Raw genomic sequence first — 24143 nt, 5'->3', positions numbered from 1 at the left:
GCCAGACAGGAATGAATAATTGTTGTAATTCATGCATACGTTCCTTAAATATTAGCCATTGCCTATCCACTGGTCAACCTTTTAATTACGGTTCCCCAGTCCATCATTGCCAACTCGTGCCTCAGACCCTCGTAGCTCCATTTATTTAGGTTCAGGACCTTCGTTTTGAATTCAACTTCTTCACTATCCATCCTAATGAACAATTCCATCATTTTATGGTCGCTGTTCCCCAAGGGAGCTAATTCTTTCTCATTGCATTGCACCCAGTCTATGATAGCCTGCTCTCTAGTTGGTTCCTCAATGTCTTGGTCCATAAAACCATCACATACACACTCCAGGAAATCCTCCTCCACAGCATTATTGCTGTGTGTTTTGTCCAATCTGTATGTAGATTAAAATTACAGTTGTATCCTTATTGCATGCATCTCTAATTTCCTGCTTAATGCCTTCCCTTACATCTCCATTACTGTTTGGAGGCCTATAGACAACCCCCACCAACGTTTTCTGCCCCTTGGTGTTTCTTATCTCCAGCCAAACAGATTCCTCATCATGATTTTCTAAGCCAATATCCTTCCTCACTATTGCATTGATTTCCTCCAATACTAACAGTGCCACCCCACCTCCTTTCCCTATTGGTCTGCCCTTCCTAAATATTCAATACCCCTGGATGTTCAGTTTGCATCCTTGATCACCCTGTAGCCATGTTTTCATAATTGCAAATATATCATAACCGTTTATATCTATTTGCACCGTTAATTCATCTACCTTATTACAAATGTTACACACATTAAGATATGATGCCTTTCAACTTTTCTTTAACTTTGTAACCATCTTCCCTTTATTTTGCACTATGACCCCATTTGTTTTTCACAATTTTTTTTCTGCCTTTCACTTTTGATTCTTACTTTTCTGCCTTTTGTTTCTATCCTCGTTTCCCCTTCCTCTGTCTCCCTACTCAGGTTCCCATCCCCCTGCCATTCCAGTTTAAACCCTCCCCAACCGCACTAGCAAACACTTTCCTCCACCACCACCACCACCCCACCCCCAACCCCTCCACTCCCATCACCCCCCCACCTCCAACCCCTCCAATCCCACCACCGCCCCACCCCCAACCTCTCCACCCCTGAGGACATTGGCTTCGGTTCTGCCCAGATGCAACCTGTCCTGTTTGTACTGGTCCCACTTTCCCCAGAAGCGGTCCCAATGTCCCAGGAATCTGAATCCCTCCTCCCAACACCATTTCTTCAGCCATGTATCTATCTGATATATGCTGTTATTTCTACTCTCGCTAGCACGTGACACTGGTAATAATCCTGAGATTACTACCTTTGATGTCCTACTTTTTAGTTCACATCCTAACTCCCTCTATTCAGCTTGTAGGAGCTCATTGTTTTATTTTTTACCTATGTTGTTGGTACCAATATGCACCATGACCACTGGCTGTTCACACCGCCCGCCACCCCCCTTCACAATTCCCTGCAGCTCTCTGGGACATCCTTGATCCTGGCACCAGGGATGCAACAGACCATCCTGGAGTCTATTTTGTGGGCCACAGCAACGCCTGTCTGTTCCCCTTACTATTGAATCCCCTATCACTATAGCCCGGCCACTCTCCTTCCTCCCCTCTTTTGCAGCAGAGCCACCCGTGATGCCATGGACTTCTGCTGCTTTCCCCTGAGATGTTGCCTCCCCCAGCAGTATCCAAAACGGTATATATGTTAGAGAGGGGGACGGCCACAGGGGACTCCTGTACTACTTGCCTCCCTCTACTCTGCCTGGTGGTCACCCATTCCCTTTCTTCCTGTTCAGTCTTTACCTGCAGTGTGACCGCCTCACTGAATGTGCTGTCCCCAATAATCTCAGCATCACAGATGCTCCAAGGTGAATCCACCCGCAGCTCCAGCTCCGAAATGCAGTTAGCCAGTAGCTGCAGCTGGACGCACTTCCTGCACACATGCTCACAGGGTCACTGGAAGTGTCCATGAATTCCCACATAGCACAGGAGGAGCACATCGCGGGTGTGAGCTCTGCTGCCATGAGTTCCCTTTAAATTAAGCTTGTTAGTTACTCCCTTTTAAAGAATACTAAATACACTAGGGTCCTTATTCCACTCCTACTACAAAGTCCTCACATTATTTTGTTTAAACTGATGGACTGCAACAGTTTAATTAATAGAATAAGTAGAAGTACTTACCTGACCTACTTACTGCGTCATATTTTGAATCGTAATGTTACTTTGAACTCCACCGACTGGAGGCCCTGAGGGTCCGCCTCTCCTCTCCGGACTTGGCCTCCGTCAGAGGGAGAGAATGAAACTCCCGCTCACTCACATGCACCGCTAACTGACAGGTGCACAATGAGTCCCAAACACTATCACAGTCAGACACAGAACAACATCAACAATCACTTTCAGTCCCAGAGCCTGACAAGCACAGAATGAATCCCAGACTCTCTCACTGTAGCACGGCCTTACAAACAGTGAATGAATCCCAAACTCATGCACAGTATCAGAGTAAATCCCACACTGGCACACATTATCAGGGCCTCTCTGTTACAGATGGCATCCCGCTTTCCCGTATAGTCTCTCTCTGTGGAGAACGGACCCTCGCAAAACAATCAGGCGACATTGCCCGATGTATAGTAAAACACTGAGGAACTGGGGCTGGAGAGAGTCTTTGTAAAATGTATTTCCTGACTAAAGTAAATGGGCTGATGACGGGGTGGGAGGAGGAGTGAGGGCGAGAAATCACAATCTGATTGGCCTGTTTCCATATCCAAACCTGAAATTATATACTTAGAGGCTGGTTTAGCCTTTAAACTGTCCATTCAGAGTCACCTTTTCCCAATCCTTCATTAGCATAGATCGGGGAGACTGTCTATTTAATCGGCGTTCGGAAGGGGTTTGGTTTATTTCTGTGTCTGAAACTGAAGATGGTTGATGAGAAGAAACCAGCTCCCAAGAAGGGAGCCAAGAAAGCCTTAAAGAAGCCGGTAGCAAAGGGCGGCAAGAAGCGGCGAAAGTCGAAGAAGGAGAGTTACTCCTGTCCATTTTCTGAACAGATTCACCAGTCAGAGTTACAAGGACTATTAATACAATCTGCTCGACAATCCGCCTTTTTAGACTCTGTGAGGAACCGCCCCGAACAGTAATTGGCTGCAGCCTTACGCACAGGCAGTTGCGCCCAAAATCGAACCAATGAATTAATTCCTGGCAACTCAGGTCCTCATTGGTTGAGTTGTTTTTAATTGCCCGTTTCAAAAATTCCGCCTTTTTTTGCAGCCGTTTCCCGTCTCGACAATAGACTTCGTTCTTCCCTTTTTTGAAAATTATAAACACCATTTTTCACTCTCACTGACTATTTCCTAACCCCAATGAAATTCCAGTTCATGTAACCTGCCCCGGCAATTTGTAAACCCCGCATCAACCTGGTGAATCTGCTCATTTTTGGACAGAAACACCAGTCTGTTGTTTGAACTGTGTAAAGTCAGTGCTGAATTTCCCAGGCAATAACTGAATTGTTAATATAATAATAATTGAACAATGCTCCATACAGCACAACCAACCTTTAAAATCGCCGCTCGCTTAGAGGGCTGGAATGGGTAATCAAATAGAAACGGTGCTGGGGGCGTCAGACCCCGTCCCATTGCCCTCATTCTGGGCTGTTCATTCCGATAAAGAGCGGGAACGGGAGCGGCTCGAAGCTCCCCCTGTTCCCGGTCTGAGTCTTGACGGACATCCGTGCGAATATTGGGATTAGGAGGAGGCCACTCAGCCCATCCAGCCTGCTCCGCCATTCAGTGAGATCATGGCTGATCTGAGTGTAACCTCAACTCCACTGACGGATTGAACGGCTGATGTCAGAGGAACCGCCGGGTCCTGTCATTACTACCTGACTTATTATTCATCCAGAACAAAACCTTTCGGAAATCTGAAGCAGTGGAGAGACTTTTCACTGTCAGTACAGAATGTGCCATCCGGGTAAATAAACAACGAGCAAATTGAGATTCTCAGTACATTCCCCGTCAGAACAAATCAGGCACTAACATTCCCGATCACAGCCCATCCCAGCTCCCGCTCCCAGGTCTCTGCTCTCTCTGTGAGGTGGTGGGTGGCTCTGAAAAGAGCCTTTGTTGTGTGTTCGGTAGAAAGGGTCGAATTGTTTAGCCGCCGAATCCATAGAGAGTGCGGCCCTGGCGTTTCAGAGCGTACACCACATCCATGGCAGTGACCGTCTTGCGCTTGGCGTGTTCAGTGTAGGTGACCGCATCCCTGATCACATTCTCCAGGAAAACCTTCAGCACCCCGCGAGTCTCCTCATAGATCAAACCCGAGATCCGCTTGACACCGCCACGGCGAGCCAGGCGGCGGATTGCTGGTTTGGTGATGCCCTGGATATTATCACGAAGCACTTTGCGGTGCCGCTTTGCTCCGCCTTTCCCCAGTCCTTTGCCTCCTTTCCCTCTGCCAGACATGATGATTCTTCACTCAGTTCGCTGCTAAATATGTGAGACGAGCTGTTGCGTTTCCTCTTTTATGCAGCCCGCCCCGACCTGACTGAGAAACGGGACAGAGAGTGAGAGGCGGGACGGGGAGGAGATTGAGTGACAGACAGAACAGAGGAATGTCTTTGATAATCCAGCTCCGCCTCCTCCCTGCCAGAAACGACTTTGTTTTTAAATTCTCAACAATGGAAGTTAACACAGCGCTCGGCACAAAGTTTATAGATTGGAGCTTCATGTTCAACGGTTTTAGAGACCCGCAGCTTTTAAATAAAGAGCTTTACAAATAAAATTCAGTAATATTCCCGCCCAAGTACAAACACTATATCCTGTCAAATCCGCCTGTTTCCACTTCACTCCCAGCTTCTGTTCTATCCCCACACACCTCCCCTCCAGGCGGGTTGAGCAGTTTACCGACACCTCACTCCAGCTGAATTACACAAACTCATGTGTTGGGCTTTGAGTTGTAACGCGGGGTTTCTGCGCCCGGGTAACTGTCTTACACACACTCACCCTGAATCTGTGAAAAGGGAACGAGCAGAAACTGACAGAGCAGCTGAACAAATCCCCAGTTACAATGGGGCACGGACACCGCTCTGTTTTATTGCAGATTGGGGGAGGGGCTGGGTATAGTGCATGTCAGTGAGATACCGGGAATTTTCAATTTAATATAAATCATTTCAGTGTGAAACCTGCTCCCAGCGCCGGGACAGGGACATTTGATTCGGGGATCAGCTCTTTCCTGAGAGACGTGGGCGGCTCTGAGAAGAGCCTTTGTGTTCAGAGGTTTACAATTTGCTCGGCTGGTTTCATTTCTTTCCTGGCGCTGCTTTCTTAGCCTTTGCTGCTTTCACTTTGGGCTTGGCCTTCGATTTATCCACTTTTTTTAAAGCATTTCCGCCCGTGAGCTTCTTGGGGGGAGATTTTTTCTTCAGCGCTGCTTTCTTCACCGCCTTTTTTGGAGTTGCCGCCTTCTTGCTGCTTGTTTTCTTGACTGTTGCTTTCTTCGCTGGGGATTTCTTGGCTGTTACTTTCCTGGCTGGAGATTTCTTAGCTGCTGGTTTCTTTGTTTTCACCTTCTTGGCCGCTGGTTTCTTCGCTAAAGATTTCTTGGCTGTTGGTTTCTTCTCCTTTCCCACTTTCCCCTGGGATTCCTTCTTAGGGATTTTGAAGGAGCCGGAGGCGCCCTGTCCCTTTACCTGCACCAGGGAGCCGCTCTCCACCTTCCTCCTGATACTGAGCCTGATCTGGGAGCCGAGCTTCCCCACATCGACACCGCTGCCAGACAAAGCTTTCTTTATCGCGGCCAGGGACATCCCCTTGCGATCGCTGCAACCCGCCACAATCTTGAGGATCTGTTCGCCTATCTTGGGACCGGCTGCCTTCGATCGGGAAGCCGCCTTCTTCTTCTTGGGAGATTTGACTTGAGCGGCAGCGGCTGGAGGAGCCGTTTCGGCGGCTGCAGTATCAGTCATATCCGAGACTGTGTGTAAAATCTCTCTGACAGTCAGAACTGGATCAGAAATGAAACCAGTGGTGGCGGCTCAGAGCAACTTAAACACAGAGAGCGGACGGGGCAGAGACAACCTGCTGTCAGCTCCCGGCTCCTCCAGCCTCTCTGTGTTTCTCTCTCCTCATAAACTCCCCAATTCCACTTCAAATTGGACATTTCAGATTCCCACACTCGCTTCCTTCTGTTAACAGAATCCGAATGTTTGTTGTCGAGAAAGTTCCATCCGAATTAAAGGCAACAATTTCGATTTAAACCCGTTTCTTTGCTGCTTTGATCGCGCACTCTCAGCCGAGTGCTGACTTCTTCTCCGTGTTTCCACTGAAATCTTGAAATTAACGAAATATTTCCCTTAAATTCTCTCTTCAGGGCTGAGCAGGGGAGCAGCGCGATCTTATGACAGGGAAATCTTGTGATTTTATACAAGAAGGACTCGGAAATCTGGCGCTGAGGTCGGACACACAAACACAGTGACATTAGTCTAACCCGCCCGCCCCTTTAACACACTCTCGCTGATACAATGTTCACATCTACAAATTGACAGGACAAACTGTGTCTCAGATTTACAGCTCCCAGGCCAGGTTTTCCTCTCCTCTCGGCCTGTGCCGTGGATTCTCGGGGATTAGTTGTGGTTTCCCAGCTCAGTAACTGTTAAACCCTCTGAGACCGGAGCTGCTCACAGTGTCTGTTCCCCAGATTCAGGAGGCTGCAGCCAAGCACAGGGTTAACCCGTAACTGGTTTAAATTATTGTCTTGTTCACAAGCATACTTATTTTTGATCATTTGGAGATACAGATTGTGTGCACTCAGCCACTAAACAACAGTACCTCTCCTTCATATGTAATTCAATAGAGAGGGGCTGGAGGGATAGACAGAGACAGAGTGAGTGAGGGCGGTGAGACTCAGGCGACCAGACAATACATCCATCAGTTGCAGAAATCCCTGTAAATTATGATTCCATCCATAAAATTTCTCCTGGAAAGGCAGAAGCTGCAACCTCAGTTCTCACTGATACTGTAGCAGAGACACATTATTAATCCCACACTCAGGAACAGTGCTGTGTTTTGACAGAAGAGCTAGGGAGAGGAGGCATAAACTTAATGTTCCTGCCCCACGGAACTCATTTCTCGTTATCTTGACTCCCTTCTCTCTCCCCTTGTCCAGTCCCTTCCCACCTAAATCCGTGATTCCTCTGACACCTTACGTCATATCAACAATTTCCAGTTCCCTGGCCCCAACCACTTCCTCTTCACCATGGATGTCCAATCCCTCTACACCTCCATCCCCCACCAGGATGGTCTGAGGGCCCTTAGCTTCTTCCTTGAACAGAGGCCCCAACAATCCCCATCCACCACTACTCTCTTCCGTCTGGCTGAACTTGTTCTCACACTGAACAATTTCTCCTTTAACTCCTCTCACTTCCTCCAAATAAAAGGTGTGGCTATGGGTACCCGCATGGGCCCCAGCTATGCCTGTCTCTTTATGGGGTATGTGGAACATTCTTTGTTCCAGTCCTACTCCGGCCCCCTCCCACAACTCTTTCTCCGGTACATCGATGATTACTTCGGTGCTGCTTCATGCTCTCGTCGGGACCTGGAAAAATTTATTAATTTTGCTTCCAATCTCCACCCCTCCATCATCTTCACATGGTCCATCTCTGACACTTCTCTTCCCTTCCTTGACCTCTCTGTCTCAATTTCTGATGATAGACTGTCCACCAATATCCATTACAAGCCTACCGACTCCCACAGCTACCTCGACTACAGCTCCTCACACCCCGTTTCCTGTAAAGACTCCATCCCATTCTCTCAGTTCCTTCGCCTCCGTTGCATCTGTTCTGATGACGCTACCTTCAAAAACAGCTCCTCTGACATGTCCTCCTTCTTCCTTAACCGAGGTTTTCCATCCACGGTCGTTGACAGGGCCCTCAACCGTGTCCGGCCCATATCCCGCGCATCCTCCCTCACGCCTTCTCCTCCTTCCCAGAAACATGATAGGGTCCCCCTTGTCCTCACTTATCACCCCACCAGCCTCCGCATTCAAAGGATCATCCTCCGCCATTTCCGCCAACTCCAGCATGATGCCACCACCAAACACATCTTCCCTTCACCCCCCTTGACGGCATTCCGTAGGGATAGTTCCCTCCGGGACACCCTGGTCCACTCCTCCATCACCCCCTACTCCTCAACCCCCACTTATGGCACCTCCCCATGCCCACGCAGAAGATGCAACACCTGCCCCTTCACTTCCTCTCTCCTCACCGTCCAAGGGCCCAAACACTCCTTTCAAGTGAAGCAGCATTTCACTTGCATTTCCCCTAACTTAGTCTACTGCATTCGTTGCTCCCAATGCGGTCTCCTCTACATTGGAGAGACCAAACGCAAACTGGGCGACCGTTTTGCGGAACACCTGCGGTCTGTCCGCAAGAAAGACCCAAACCTCCCTGTCGCTTGCCATTTTAACACTCCACCCTGTTCTCTTGCCCACATGTCTGTCCTTGGCTTGCTGCATTGTTCCAGTGAAGCCCAATGCAAACTGGAGGAACAGCACCTCATCTTCCGACTAGGCACTTTATAGTCTTCTGGGCTGAATATTGAATTCAACAACTTTAGATCTTAAACTCCCCCTCCCCCCATCCCCACCCCGTTTCTTTTCCCCCCCCCCCACCCGCCTTTTTTTTCAATAATTTATATAGATTCTTCTTTCCCCACCTATTTCCATTATTTTTAAATCTAAAACTAAAACCTTTAGTCTTTCCACCCCACCCCCACTAGAGCTGTACTTTGAATATCCTGTCTTGCATTCTTAATTAGCACTTTTCTCAGACAAAGACCGCCACCTTCAACACCTCTTTGACCCTTTTGTCTCTGACATCTTTTGATTATCTGCTCACACCACACCCTCAATGTGTCTCTTCCCCCCCACCCACCTTAAACCAATTTATATTTCTCCCTTGTTGAAACTATGCTTCAGTTCTGCTGAAGGGCCATGAGGGCTCGAAACGTTGACTGATTTCTTCTCCGCCAATGCTGCCAGACTTGCTGAGTTTTTCCAAGTAATTCTGTTTTTATTTTGTTTTGGATTTCCAGCATCCGCAGTAGCTTTTAGCTTTTTGTTTATAAACTTAATGTTCCCGTTCTAAAAATTGTGCAGGGTCAGAGGGCCCGAAAATCTTTAGATCTTTGTAGGTGACAGGACATTTTGAGAGAGTAGTTAGGAAAGCAGATGGGATCCTTGATTTCATCAACAGAGATGCTGAGCATAAAAGCAGGAACGTTATGTTTAACCTTTATAAAGCTTTGTTTAGGCTGCAACTAGAATAATGCGCCTATTTCTGGTCACCACACTTTTGGAAGGATGTGAGTGTCTTTGAGATGGTGCAAAGGAGATTTACTAGAATAGTTCCAGGCATGAGGGGTTATAGCTGCAAGGTTGGTTGGAGAATCTGAAGCCGCTCTACTTGAAGAAAACGAAATTGAGGGGAGGTCTGAGAGAGGTGTACAAGATTATAATAGGATTAGATCAGGTGAACAAAGGAAAACTGTTCCCATGAGCTGAGGGTAGAAGGATTAATGGATACGGATTTAAAATTTAAGACAAGATGTGCAGGGGGGATGTGTGCTAGAACTTTGTTACTCTCCAGGTAATGACCTGGATCTTGATCCCTATGGGCATTGTGGAAATGGAGATTTCAAACGGAAATTGTGTGGGCGCCTATGGGAAATAAAGTCGCAGGGATAGAGCAGGAGAATAGGACTGACTGGATTATTCTACAGACAGTCAGTATGGACTGGATGGGCCGAATGACCTCCTTCTGAGTAGTAATGTCTCCATGACTCTGTGGCTGTATGGCTCGATGACAGTGTCAGTGAGTGAGAAACAATGGCCCATGTTTAACCCTCTCTTCCCTGTTGTACTCCCTGCAGCTCAGGGCCGTTGGATATTACTCCCAGCGAGTGTTTCACTTGGATCAGATGAATCTGGAAAGTTCCTGTCTGATATTAACTCATTCACGGTCCCAGCAAACACCCCGACTCCCGGGCTCCTCCAGTGATTCTGCAGGATTGCTTTGTGAAGACTGGCCCCTGAATACCAAACAGTCTGCACAGAAAGATCCCAGAATGAGTTTCTTGCCGGGGCAAGTCCCAGTTGTCGTTGTTTCCTCCCCATAAGCTCCAGGTCTTTTGCTGAATCTCGGATAAAAGTGAATTGGAGAACATTTCCAAACAAAATAGTTTCACGCAATGTTGTAGAATTCTGCGCATGCGTCATTCCGACCCGTCACCAGAGCGGAACGGGGTGGTGGTGGTGGGGGGGGGGGGGGGGTGATGCGGTGAGCGGAAGAGCGCATGCGCGCTGCTCTCCCATTGCTCGACCTGGGACAGGAAGAGCCGCCAATGGAGAGACCCCGGTCTTGGGGGAAGGGAACAAACAGCAGCCTCCTGGGAGGAGGGAGACAGAATGGCAAGAAGCTGTTATTGAAAATCATTGCAGCTTTCTCCCCATAAAGCAGCAGTGAATATTCCTGATTGAGTTCCCGCTCCCCCGGTTTGTTGGTATTGGACAGTGAGGAGTGGGAACAGAGCCGGACAGTCAGGATGTGGGGAGTCAGACAAGGAACAGCTATTGCAGGCACCAGGTGAGAAGTAGGACGGGCACGTTTTAAACAGCGGCTGTTTGGTTTCGGTGCCAGTTTTATGAGTGGAGATGATCGAGAGGGAGTCTAGAGTTCCAGGCAAATGAACTTATGAACAGAAGGAATAAAGAGCAGGATGAGGCCATTCGGCCCATCGAGCCTGCTCCGTCATTCAGTAACGTCTTGGTTGATCTGATTGTAACCTCCACCTCACATTCCTGCCTACCCTCGATAACCTTTCACCCTCTTGCTTATCACGAATCTATGTAGCTCTGCTTTAAAAACATTCAGAGACTCCGCTTCCGCCGCCTTTTGAGGGAGAGAGTTCTAAAGACTCACTACCCTCTGAGAGAAAAAAATCTCCTCATCTCTGTATTCAATGGGCGATCCCTTATTTTTAAACAGTGACCCCGACTTCTAGATTCTCCTCCAAGAGGAAAAATCCTCTCCACATCCACCCTGTCGAGACCCATCAGGACCCGCTCAGGATAATGTTATGGAGGCGCGGGATCAAATCCCACCACAGCTGCTGGTGACATTTAGTTTTTTAATAATCTTGAAACTCCCATCGATAAAAACCCATCTGGTTAACTCACTCTTCTGCTCTGTTTGATTGAATATACATTTCTGGGACTTGGGCTCAGTGCCCGTCAAAATTACTGTGTTGTTGGTGCTTGTGGAACTGATGTCTCTGCTCTCTGTGAGTGATACTGTACTTACTGTGTGAGAATGAGCTGGCTGCACATCTCCTTGTGTCACGGAATCACTCCATTTATTCTGCTGCTTTCAAGTATTTGCCTGTCGGAAGAAAAGGGTATTTATAATAACTCAAGCAGAGGGGAGGTAGCAAATACAAAATAGACTAAAATATTTTTTCAATTAATAGTCATTACGAAAAACCAGAACAAAAAGCAGCAACTCAGTAGGATCTGGCCTGAAGGGCAATTAGGGATCGGCAAATAGATTCTTGCCTGGTAAGTGGCTCCCACATCCTGGGAACAAATAAAAACATAAATGTATTCTCAGTGGGGCGGGGACTAGTAATTTGATCTGTGCAGGACCCTCTGCTCTGTCACTCAGTCCCATTCATAGAGCAGTGGATTGTTTCTGGAGGGCAGGAAATTGTTGTAAAGTGGTCCAAGTCCTTGGTCTGCAGTAGCTGGGTGCTGCAGGACTGCAGTGGAATCAGACACTGACTCCATTTGTTCGGAGAGGGAGAGAGAGGGAACACAAACCTCCAAACAACTCATCCACCCGGCCTTCAAGCACAACAAGCCCCACATGTGGCAGAGACTGCAGATCAGACTGTCACTGGATTAGTAATCCAGGGACCCAGGGCAATGCCTCCGGCGACCCTGGTTCCAATCCTACCACAGCAGATGGTGGAATTTGAATTCAATATAAATCTGGAATTAAAAGCTTAATGATGACCATGAAACCATTGTTGTAAGAACCCACCTGGTTCACTAATGCCCTTTAGGGAAGTAAATCTGCCGTCCTTACCTGGTCTGGCCGACATGTGACTCTAGACCTACCTCAATTTGATTAACACTCAAATACCCCTGAACAAGGGCAACTAGGGATATGCAATAAGCCAGCGAAGCCCACATGAATGTTTTTTTTTAAATCACGCATTGGACATCTTATCTATTTCAGAACCCACTTAACAGGAGTGAAAGCAAATCATCCTCTATCCCGAAGGCCTGAATAATAATAAGAATACCAGAGACATTCAGAGACAGAATTAATCCCACTTCCCCTCGCAGCAATGGGGTCTGATAGATACAGAATGATTCTCATGCTGACATTCAGCACCACTGACTGAAACAGAATTATTCCCACCCCCACAAACAGTACCAAACATTGACCCATAAAGAAGGAATCTCACTCTCACAAACTGTTCCAGAGACTGAGACACAGAATGAATGCTACACTCACAAACACCATCTGTGATGGACATATACAGAGCAAATCTCCCTCATGTTTCATAACAGAGTTCTCGGAATGTATTGCACAATCACATTGACTACTAGAGGGTAACAAATGCATTCGAGAAATGATGATTGTAGTCCAGTAGTAGCTTAACCAGATTTTCACACAAGAAGGGGGAACATCTGAACACAACATGGAACACATTAACATGACAGGGAAAATCAAGGCCCCCGGAAGAAATATTTACCCAACAGAAAACATCATCACTGAGCAACGGAGAACGTATTTACAGAACAGGGAAGAGAACATCTGTACACAGACAGGAACACGTTTACTTGACAGGGAAGCACTTACACGATGGTGAAGATCCCTCAACAGCAGAGAGCATAGTTACACCACAGGGAGCACAGTTACACAACAGAGGGCACAGTTACACAACAGAGAGCACAGTTACACAATAGAGGGATTTTTCCGACCCAAATTTTAACTGGGATAGTTTTAGTGTGCAAGGTAGGGAGGGAGCAAAATTCTTAAATTGCATGCAGGAGAACTTGTTTAGCCAGTGCGTGGAAAGCTCACCAATGGAGGGGGCAGTTCAGGACCTAATATTCGGAAATCAGCTCAGGCAGGTGGTAGGCATATCAGTAGGGGAGTATTTTGGAGATAGTGACCATAACTCAGTTAGATTTAGGAAAGTTATAGAAAAGGATAAGTTTGGACGGTGAAGTGCAGAGGGGAACTTAAGAATGAAATTAGGAAAGCTAAGAGAGTGCATGAGAAAGCATTGGTGGTTAGAATAAAGGAAAACCCAAAGGATTTCTTTTAACATATAAAGATTTAGAGAATAACTAGGGAAAGAGTAGGGCCTATTCCTGATCATAGAGGTAATCTGTGTGTGGACCTGGGAGACGTAGGTACAATCCTCAATGAATACTTTGTGTCAGTCTGCACAATGGAAAAGTACGATGCAGATATAGACATTCGGGTGGAGGAATGTGAAATCGGAGGTACGAATGGGCTTAGCAGCCTTAAAATTGGATAAATCCCGTGCCTGGATGGGATGTATCCCAGGCTGTTGAGAGAGGAAAGGGAAGAGATATCAAGGGCCCTGACAGTAATTTTAAAATCCTCTCTGGCCACAGGTGAGTTGCTAGGGGACTGGAGGACTGTTAACGTTGTCTCATTATTGAAAAAGGGAGGAAGGGATAGACCAGCAAATTACAGGACATTCTGTTTAACCTCGGTGGTGGGGAGGAATTCTGAGGGACAGAATATATCTGCACTTGGAGAGACACGGATTAAGCAGGGATAGTAAACATGGATTTGTTAAGGGATGGTCGTGTTTGACAAATTTGATCGAATCTTTTGAGGAGGTAACCAGGAGTGTTGATGAGGGTATGCATTTGGTGTGGACTACATGGACTTTAGCAAGGCTTTTGATAAAGTCCTTCATGGCCGACTGGTCAAGAAAGTAAGAGCCCATGGGATCCAAGACAAAGTGACATGTTGGATCCAAAATTTACTGAGAGGCAGGAAGCAGAGGGTGATGGTAGAGGGATATTTCTGTGACTGAAGGCCGGTTTCCAGTGGGGTTCCACAAGATTCGGCGTTGGGGCTCTTGCTGTTTGTGGTGTACATGAATGATTTGGACTTAAATGTAGGGGATATGATCAAGAATTTTGCAGCTTACACGAGAATTGGTAGGGTGGTAAATACTGAGGAGGATAGCCGTAAACTGCAGGAGGAGATCAATGGACCGGTCAGGTGCAGAGCAGTGTCAATTGGAAGTCAACCCGGAAAAGTGTGAGGTAATACCCTTGGGTGTGGGGTGGGGGTGGGAGGGGTGGGGTTGCTAACAAGGCAAGGAATTAAACTATGAATGGTAGGACCCTGGAAAGTACTGAAGCTGAGAGGGACCTTGGAGTGCATACTCACAAATCCCTGAAGGTAGCATGGCAGGTATATAAGGTGGTTAGAAGGCATATGGGATGTTGGCTTAATTAGCTGAGGCATAGAACACAAGAGCAGGGAGGTTATGTTAGAACTGTATAAAACGCTGGTTAGGCCACAACTGGATTACTGCATGTAGTTCTGGTCACCACATTATAGGAAGGGTGATGACTACACTGGAGAGGATGCAGAGGAGATTTACCAGGGTGATGCCTGGGCTGGAGGGTCTAAGCTATGAGGAAACATTGGATAAGCTGGGGTTGTTTTCCTTGGAACAGTGAAGGTTGAGAGGAGACCTGATAGAGGTGTATAAGATTATGAAGGGAATAGGCAGGGTGGATATAAAAGCACTACTTTTTTTTCCCATGAGTAGAGGGGTCAAAAACCAGGTGGCATTGATATAAGGTAAGAGATAAAAGGATAGGAGGGGAATAGAGAAGATGTATTTTCAGAAAGAGGGTGGTGGGAGTCTGGAACTCAATGCAGGCAAGGGTGGTTGAGTCAGAAACTCTGGTAACATTTAAGAAGTATTTACGTTTTCAGTTATGTTGCCATAGTCCCCAAGGCTTTGGGCCAAGTGCTGGGAAATGAGATTAGTCAGACCTTTGATGACAGGCGAGGACACGATGGGAAGAATGGCCTCCTTCTGTGCTATAGACCTTTATGAATCACTGAGTGCACAGCTATATAACAGAGAACACAATTACATAACAGAGAGCACTGTTACACAACAGAAAGCACAGTTAAACAACAGGGGGCAGTTACACAATAGAAGGTGCAGTTACACAACATAGAGCATAATTAAACGACAGAGAACAGAATTAGACTACAGAGAGCACGGTTATACACAACAGAGAGCACAGTTAGACCATAAGACCATAAGACATAGGAGCAGAAATTAGGCCATTCGCCCCTTGGAGTCTGCTCCGCCATTCAATCATGGCTGATAAGTTTCTCAACCCCATTTTTCCACCTTCTCCCCGTAACCTTTGATCCCCTTACCAACCAAGAACCTATCTATCTCGGTCTTCAATACAATCAATGACCTGGCCTCCACAGCATTCTGTGGCAATGAATTCCATAGATTCTCCACTCTCTGGCTAAAGAAGTTTCTCCTCATCTCTGTTCTGAAAGTTACTTTACTCTGAGGCTGTGCCCTCGGGTCCTAGTCCCTCCTACCAATGGAAACATCTTCCGCACGTCCACTCTACCCAGGCCTTTCAGTATTCTGTAAGTTTCAATCAGATCCTCCCTCATCCTTCTAAACTCCATCGAGTATAGACCCAGAGTCCTCAAACGTTCCTCATATGTTAAGCCTTTCATTCCTGGGATCATTCTCGTGAACATCCTCTGGACCCTCTCCAGGGCCAGCACATCCTTCCTGAGATTCGGGTCCCAAAATTGCTCACAGTATTCTAAATGTGGTCTGACCAGAGCCTTATAAACCCTCAGCAGCGCATCCCTGCTTTTATGTTCTAGTCCTCTCGAAATAAATGCCAACATTGCATTTGCCTTCCTAACAACTGACTCAACCTGCAAGTTAACGTTAAGAGAATCCTGGACTAGGACTCCCAAGTTCCTTTGCACTCCAGAATTCTGAATTCTCTCCCCATTTAGAAAATAGTCTATGCCTCTATTCTTCCTACCAAAGTGCATGACCTCACACTTCCCCACGTTGTATTCTATCTGCCACTTCTTTGCCCATTCTCCTAACCTGTCCAAATCCTTCTGCAGGCTCGCCGCCTCCTCAATACTACCTATCCCTCCACCTATCTTTGTATCATCTGCAAACTTAGCCAGAATGCCCTCAGTTCCTTCATCTAAATCATTAATGTATAAAGTGAAAAGTTGTGGCCCCAACACTGACTCCTGCGGAACTCCACTAGTTACTGGTCGCCATCCTGAGAAGGACCCCCTTATCCCCACTCTCTGTCTCCTGCCAGACAGCCAATCTTCTATCCATGCTAGTACCTTGCCTCTAACACCATGGGCTCTTATCTTACTGAGCAGCCTCCTGTGCGGCACCTTGACAAAGGCCTTCTGGACGTCCAAGTAGATAAAATCCATTGGCTATCCTTTGTCTAAGCTACTCGTTACCTCCTCAAAGAATTCTAACATATTTGTCAGGCATGGTCTTCCCATTGATAAAACCATGCTGACTTTGCTCTATTTTACCATGCACTTCAAAGTATTCTGAAATTTCATCCTCAATAATGGACTCTAAAATCTTACCAACGACCGAGGTCAAGCTAATCTGCCTGTAATTTCCCGTCTTTTGCCTCACTCTCTTCTTAAATAGGGGGGTTACATTAGCGATTTTCCAGTCCTCTGGGACCCTCCCTGACTCCAGTGATTCCTGAAAGATCACCACTAACTCCTCCACTATCTCTTCAGCTATCTCCTTCAGAACTCTGGGGTGTAATCCATCTAGTCCAGGTGATTTATCCACCTTCAGACCTTTCAGTTTTCCTAGCACTTCTCCTTGGTAATGGCCACCATACTCACCTCTGCCCCCCCGACTCTCTTGAACTTTCGGGAGGTTACTCGTGTCTTCCACCGTGAAGACTGACGCAAAGTACATATTCAGTTCCTCCGCCATTTATTTGTTCCCCACTACTACTTCTCCAGCGTCATTTTCCAGCCGCCCAATGTGTACTTTTGCCTCTCTCTTACCCTTTATATATCTAAAAACCCTCTTGCAATCTTCTTTTATATTACTGGCTAGTTTACCCTCATATTTAATCTTCTCCCTCCTTATTTCTTTTTTAGTTGTCCTCTGTTTGTCTTTGTAGGCTTCCCAATCTCCTGGTTTCCCACTGCTCTTCGCCGCATTGTATGCTTTCTCTTTAGCTTTTATGCTGTGCCTGACTTACCTTGTCAGTCATGGTTGCCTCGTCCTCCCTTTAGTGTGCTTCTTCTTCCTAGGGATGAATTTTTGCTGTGTCTCCCAAATTACTCACAGAAACTCCTGCCATTGCTGTTCCACTGCCTTTCCTGCGAGGCTCATCTCCCAGTCAATTGTGGCCAGCTCCTCCCTCACGCGTCTATAGTTGCCTTTATTCAACTGTAATACCGTAATACCTGATACCAGCTTTTTCCTCTCAAATTGCAGGGTAAATTCTATCATATTATGGTCACTTCCTCCTCAGGGTTCCTTCACCTTAAGCTACCTTATCAAATCTGCCTCATTATACATCAATAAATCTAGAATTGCCTGTTCCCTAGTGGGCACAACTACAAGCTGCTCCAAAAAGCCATCTCGGAGACATCCCACAAATTCCTTTTCTTGGGATCCACTACCAACCTGATTTTCCCTGTCTACCTGCATATTGAAATCCCCCATGATCACTGTAACCTTGCCTTTCTTACACGCCTTTTCTATCTCCTGGTGTATCTTGTGTTCCACATCCTGACTACTGTTCGGAGGCCTGCACATAACTCCCATTATGTTTCCTTTTTTTACCTTTGTGGTTCCTCAACTCTACCCACACAGATTCTACATCATCTGACCCTACGTCGTTTCTTGCTATCGGTTTAATTTCATTTCTTACTAACAAAGCAACCCCACCCCCTCTGCCAACCTGCCTACTTTTTCAAGAGGATGTATATCCTTGGATATTTAGCTCCCAGTCATGATCCCCTTGCAGCCATGTCTCCCTGATGCCCACCACATCATATCTGCCAATTTCAATCTGTGCCACAAGCTGATTTACCTTATTTCGTATACTGCATGCATTCAGATACAACACCTTCAGTCCTGTATTTCCCGTCCCCCTTCTCATTGTCGTCCCTTTATCTGATGTGCTTGAAATTAGATTCCTAGCCCGTTCCAAACACTCTGTCCTATTTTGTGTCCTGGAGACTTTAATAGCCTCTCCTGGACTCTCCTTTCTTTTCAGTTTGTTCATAATTTTCCATGAAGTTGAATCCAACCCCCACACGCTAACCTGCTGCTTTGTTTCCCATTAGTCATACTTCCTGGAGTTTTCCCCTTCCCTTCCCCCCCACTTTCTATTTTAAAGTCCTGTTGACCACCCTATTTACCCTTTTCGCTAGAACATTGGTCCCAGGTCGGTTCAGGTGGAGAGCGTCCCAATGGTACAGATCCCTCCTGTTCCAATACTGATGCCAGTGCCCCACGAAATGGAACCCCTCTTTCCTGCACCACTCCTTTAGCCACGTGTTTACTTCCCTTATTCTTGCATCCCTATGACAATTTGCACGTGGCTCGGGTAGTAATCCAGAGATTATAACCCTTGAGGACCTGTTCTTTAATTTAGTTCCTAGTTCCAGATAATCCCCAAACAGTTCCTCTTTCCTCGACTTACCTATGCTATTTGTCCCGACGTGGACCACAACAACTGGATTCTCCTCCTCCCTCTCCAATATCCTTTCAAGCCGGTCAGAGATGACCCTCACACTGGCACTGGGCAGGCAACATACCATGCGGGTCTCTCGATCCTGCTTACAAAGGATGCTATCAATTCCCCTAATTATAGAATCCCCTACAACGACCACTTGTCTTTTTGCTCCGCCCTCTTGAATGGCCTCCTGTGCCACGGTTCCATGGTCAGCAGGCTCATCCTCCCTACAGCCTTGCTCCTCATCCACACAGGGAGCGAGTACTTTTTTTTTGAAAAATATACTTTATTAATAAAATGTCTGGAAGAACATTCCAAACCATTTCAAAATCACCATCACATAAGTACAATCAGATTCAATTTTTACACATGTATCACAAGGTACATCATTACAATCAATGAATATTACAAACTTTCAATCTGGTTAATGCAGACAATCAGACAATGGTATTGGAGTCATCAACATACATCATGTTGCACTCTGCGGTGCTTCAATACTTTTATAATACATTAAGTATTCACTGCATACATTCATTTTGAGCTGTACAGCCTGAGGGGCTCTCAACAGTTCCTAGTCCGTCGATGCACTGTGGCAGAAAGGGCTTTCCCCATTGCTCCTTTGCGGCAGCTGCCCCAAGCTTTATTGCATCCCTCAGCACGTAGTCCTGGACCTTGGAATGTGCCAGTCTGCAACACTCGGTCAGGGACAACTCTTTGCGCTGGAAGACCAACAAGTTTTGGGCAGACTAAATAGCGTCTTTCACCAAGTTGATGATCCTCCAGCTGCAGCTGATATTTGTCTCGGTGTGTGTCCCTGGGAACAGCCCGTAAAGCACAGAGTCCTATGTCACAGAACTGCTCGGGATGCACCTTGACAGACACCACTGCATCTCTCTCCAGACCTTCTATCTAAAGTCACAATCCGCAAGGAGGTGAACAACGGTCTCTTCCCCACCACAGCCACCTCGAGGGCAACGTGCAGAGGGGGTGAGACTCCTGGTGTGTAGGAAGGATCTGACGGGGAGGGCCTTTCTCACCACCAGCCAAGCTACGTCTTGGTGCTTGTTGGAAAGTTCTGGCGATGAGGCATTCTGCCAAATGACTTTGACAGTCTGCTCGGGGAACCATCCCACAGGATCCACCCTCTCCTTTTCCCGCAGGGCCTCGAAGATGTTACGTGCCGACCACTGCATGATAGACTTGTGGTCAAAGGTGTTTCTCTGCATAAATTTTTCACGAGGGCCAGGTGGTACGGCACGGTCCAACTACTTGGAGCGTTCCGCTGCAGCGTGGCCAGACCCATCCTTCGCAACACCGGGAGCAGGTAGAACCTCAGCACGTAGTGACACTTGGTGTTTGCGTACCGAGGGTCTACGCACAGCTTGATGCAGCCACACACAAAGGTGGCCATCAGTATGAGGGCAATAAAAGCAAAAAAACTGCGGACGCTGGAAATCCAAAACAAAAAGAAAAATACCTGGAAAAACTCAGCAGGTCTGGCAGCATCTGCGGAGAGGAGTACGAGGGCGATGTTGGGCACATTTTTCCCCCTTTATCTAAAGGCTTGTACATCGCATCCCTGCGGACACGATCCATTTTCGACCTCCAGATAAAGGAAAAGATGGCTCAGGTGATCGCCATCGCGCAGGAGTCTGGAATGGGCCAGACCTGCGCCACGTACAGCAACAGCGAGAGAGCCTCACACCAGATGACCAGGTTCTTACCCACAATAGAGAGGGAGCATCGCTCCCACATGCCCAGTTTTCTTTGCACCATAGACACTCTCTCCTTCCAGTTTCTAACACATGCCCCGGTCCCTCCGAACAATATCCCAAGCACCTTCAGGCCGTCAGCCCTGATAGTGAAGGGGACAAAGGATCGGTCAGCCCAGTTCCCAAAGAACATGGCCTCCACACAGGGAGCAAGTACCTCGTACCTGTTGGACAAGGTCAAGAGCTAATGCTCCTCTGTTCCTGAACACAGGATCCCTCTACCTGCCTCACTTGCAGTCACACCCTGCTGACCCTGACCACTGACCGAATTTGAGGTTCTTAATCTACCGCGTGTGACCGCCTCCTGAAACAAAGCGTCCAGGTAACTCTCCCACTCCCGGATCTGCTGCAGCATCCGGAGCTCGGACTCTAACTCATCAATTCTGAGCCGGAGTTCCTCCAGCAACCATGCTGCAGATGTGGTCGCTGCGACTCGCAATGGGATCTGCCAGCTCCCACATCATACAGCTACAGCACATCACCTGTCCAGCCATCTCGACTTAGTTAATGAATTTATTAATTAGCTTTGCAGTGTTTTATTTTCAAATGTGATGCAGATTTCCCACCAACCAAACAGATCACAGCTTTCCAGTAACGTCACTTTTTCAGTTTTGGCTTTAGTTACTCTGTGCCCCGAGGTCACAGCTCCGGTGCTCCTCCCTCCGAGGCTGCTCCCTGGAGCAGGGGGCAGGGGGCACAGTTACATAACAGAAAGCACAGTTACTCAACAGAGAACACAGTAACATGACAGAGAACACAATTACACAACAGAGAGCAGAGTTAAATAACAGGGGCCACAGTTACACAAGAGGGGCGCAGTTACACAACAGAGAGCGCAGTTACATGACAGAGGGCACAGTTATACAACAGAGGGCACAGTTATACAACAGAGGGCACAGTTACACAGCAGAGAGCACAGTTCCACAACAGAGAGCATAGTTACACAACGGGGTGCATAGTTACACAACGGAAAGCACCGTTACACAATAGGAGTCATATTGACAAACAGGGGACATCTCTGTGCAGCAAGAAACAACTTTACAAAAGTGATCAGTCTCTCCATCTCGGTGTCTTGCTAATTTGCTCGGCATCTTTCTCTATCACCTTGTGTATGCTGACAGTCTCTTGCTGCCTTTCTGTCTGTGTTTTTCTGACTGTTTCTGGCGTGACACAGTGGAAATATGTAGCTAAGTTGATCCTCCCAATACATGTATTCTCGCCCAAATAGCACAAAGCAAGTGATTACTTATTTCCCCAACACACAAGACTGATAGTCATCATCCAGTAATCTTACATAGCAGAGTGGCGCAGCGGAAGCGTGCTGGGCCCATAACTCAGAGGTCAATGGATCGAAACCATCCTCTGCCATTTATGGTCTGACTAAAAGGAACATTGGCTGTTACGATAAATTTATCTTTATGGTTTACAGCATTGGATTTCCGTTTCCCATAAACACTTAAATCTGCAACAAACCTCTCAAATTCCTTTTATTCACACCGGGACACTAGCGGCAAATGCTGCAAACACACAGCAGCAGAGACTTTCTGTCAGCCCATTTCTCACGAAGAGCTGGCAAAGTCTGAATGTTTTTTTCTCATACACTATCACTCCAAAATTACCTGAATCGGAAATTTCTGGGATGGAAACAATATAGTGAAGCTTATATTTATTAGTACGTCTGATTTATATGACACCCTGCAGTAATTCATCAATCTAATTTGGACAACAGCTTCCTCACTGTGACATGTAGCATCGAAAAGAACAAAAGTGCCATCATGGTGAAGACAGCATCATATCAAAGACAGTTAATCATTATTAGGACAGATATCGACATTCCTGCTTAATTACAGGTTTTAAACGTGGAATTCAGTTCCATAATCACCATGAACAGAGAAAGTGAAGTTTCCTTCCTTCGGCCTTGCATCAGATACATATTGTACTAAAAACTCCTTTGAGTGACTCTGATTGTTTCCTTTTGCCTGTTAGTAGCTGTTTGGAAGTTAATGCGTTCAGCTTCCTGCTCATTCTGCCCTTATTTTCCTTAACTAAGGTGAAAGTTGTCACATTTCTGTGACGTTTCTTTGCCTCTAACGCATTGTGGTCACTCATTGTTCGATGCTAATTTACTCTCAAAAGATTAATTAATTCTCTCTCATTATTTATTATTGAATCTAGTATAACCCTTTCTCTTGTGGTTTCCAAATCAGGGTGGAGGCAGAAGAGATTAAATGACAAAACAGTTGATGGTGCAAGGCTCAGATAAATGGACAAGTAACAAAACCAAAGATGTGTTTAAAGGAGGTGTGAATGATAATGAACAGCTGCCATGCAAAATCAAGAGAAAAATGTGAATTAAAGCAAAACATCCAATATAAATGATACACAATGGGGAGTGAGATTACACACTCAAATTGTTATACTCAGTATTGAGGTTGGAAGGGTTTAAAGTGCTCAATTGAAAGATGAGATACCGTTCCTCGAGCTTACATTGAGATTAATAAGAACACTGCAAGATGCTGAGGACAGAAAGGTCAGTGTGAGCACAAGATGGAAACTTAAAATGACATGTGTTCGGAAACTCGGTGTCATGCTTGCAGTGTGAACAGATGTTCCACAAAGCAATCACTCAATCTTTCTAATGTAGAGCAGACCACATTGTGAGCAGTGAATACGGGGTACTAAATTGAAGAAAGTACACTTAAATCACTGTTTCACCTGGAATAATTGTTTTGGTGAGGAGAGATAATATCCCATACCAACGCTGCTAATTTATCTTCTTTTTTTCCTCAACTGATTTTCTCTCCTCTCTGCGATTGACAGGGCCCCCAACCATTTTTGTTCCTTTTCACGACCTCTACTCCCACCAATTCCCTTTCTCCCAGGATTCAGATAATCTTCCCCTTGTCTTCACCTTCCTCCCCACCACCCTCTGCATTGAATGGATCATCCTTTGTCATTTATTTAGAAGGCTGTGACCTTGAATGCTCTGCCGCAAAGGATGGTGGAAGCAGATTCAATATAAACTTTCAAAACTGAAACGAACAACTACAGAAGGGAAAATATTTTAGGGCTATTCAAAAGGATGAGGGGAGTGGGGCTGATTTATTACAAAAGAGTTTGCACAAAAAGGTTGCGCACAAACACTTGCCATTACGTTGAAGTTTATAGCGAAATTGGCGGACATCGCTTCCCAGAATGCGCCGGGTGATATAAAACGGCCTATCTCTACCAGGGGGGCCGCACTGCGCAGGCGCAGGCTCATCGTCCACCGGAAATCCTTTCTGCGCTGAGCATGCGCGGTACAGCAATAGGAAGCTGAACGTGGTTGAACGCATGTTCAGTAACACCGAGTCTCAGCAGCTCTCAGAGCCCGAATCAAAGCCGCCGAGTTCGGCGGACGTGCGGAGAGGCGCCCGGGGGACGGCACCTTGAAGCCGATGGTGCAGCGCCTCCCCCATCCCAGCCGCCGCTTCCCGGTTTTT

General features: G+C 46.7%; 1 protein-coding gene across 1 annotated transcript; it reads right to left on the bottom strand.

Annotated features, from left to right (window-relative positions):
• Nucleotides 1-5309: 5309 nt before the first annotated feature.
• On the bottom strand, nucleotides 5310-5975 carry LOC144675828 (histone H1-like). The gene has a single exon (XM_078536398.1). It carries the CDS (start codon nucleotides 5973-5975, stop codon nucleotides 5310-5312), a length of 666 nt encoding a protein of 221 aa, XP_078392524.1.
• Nucleotides 5976-24143: the final 18168 nt, after the last annotated feature.

This window comes from Cetorhinus maximus, unplaced genomic scaffold (genome assembly GCF_964194155.1).
Source record: "Cetorhinus maximus unplaced genomic scaffold, sCetMax3.hap1.1 HAP1_SCAFFOLD_1184, whole genome shotgun sequence".
Lineage (NCBI taxonomy): Eukaryota > Metazoa > Chordata > Chondrichthyes > Lamniformes > Cetorhinidae > Cetorhinus > Cetorhinus maximus.
This window is presented reverse-complemented; position numbering and strand designations above follow the sequence as displayed.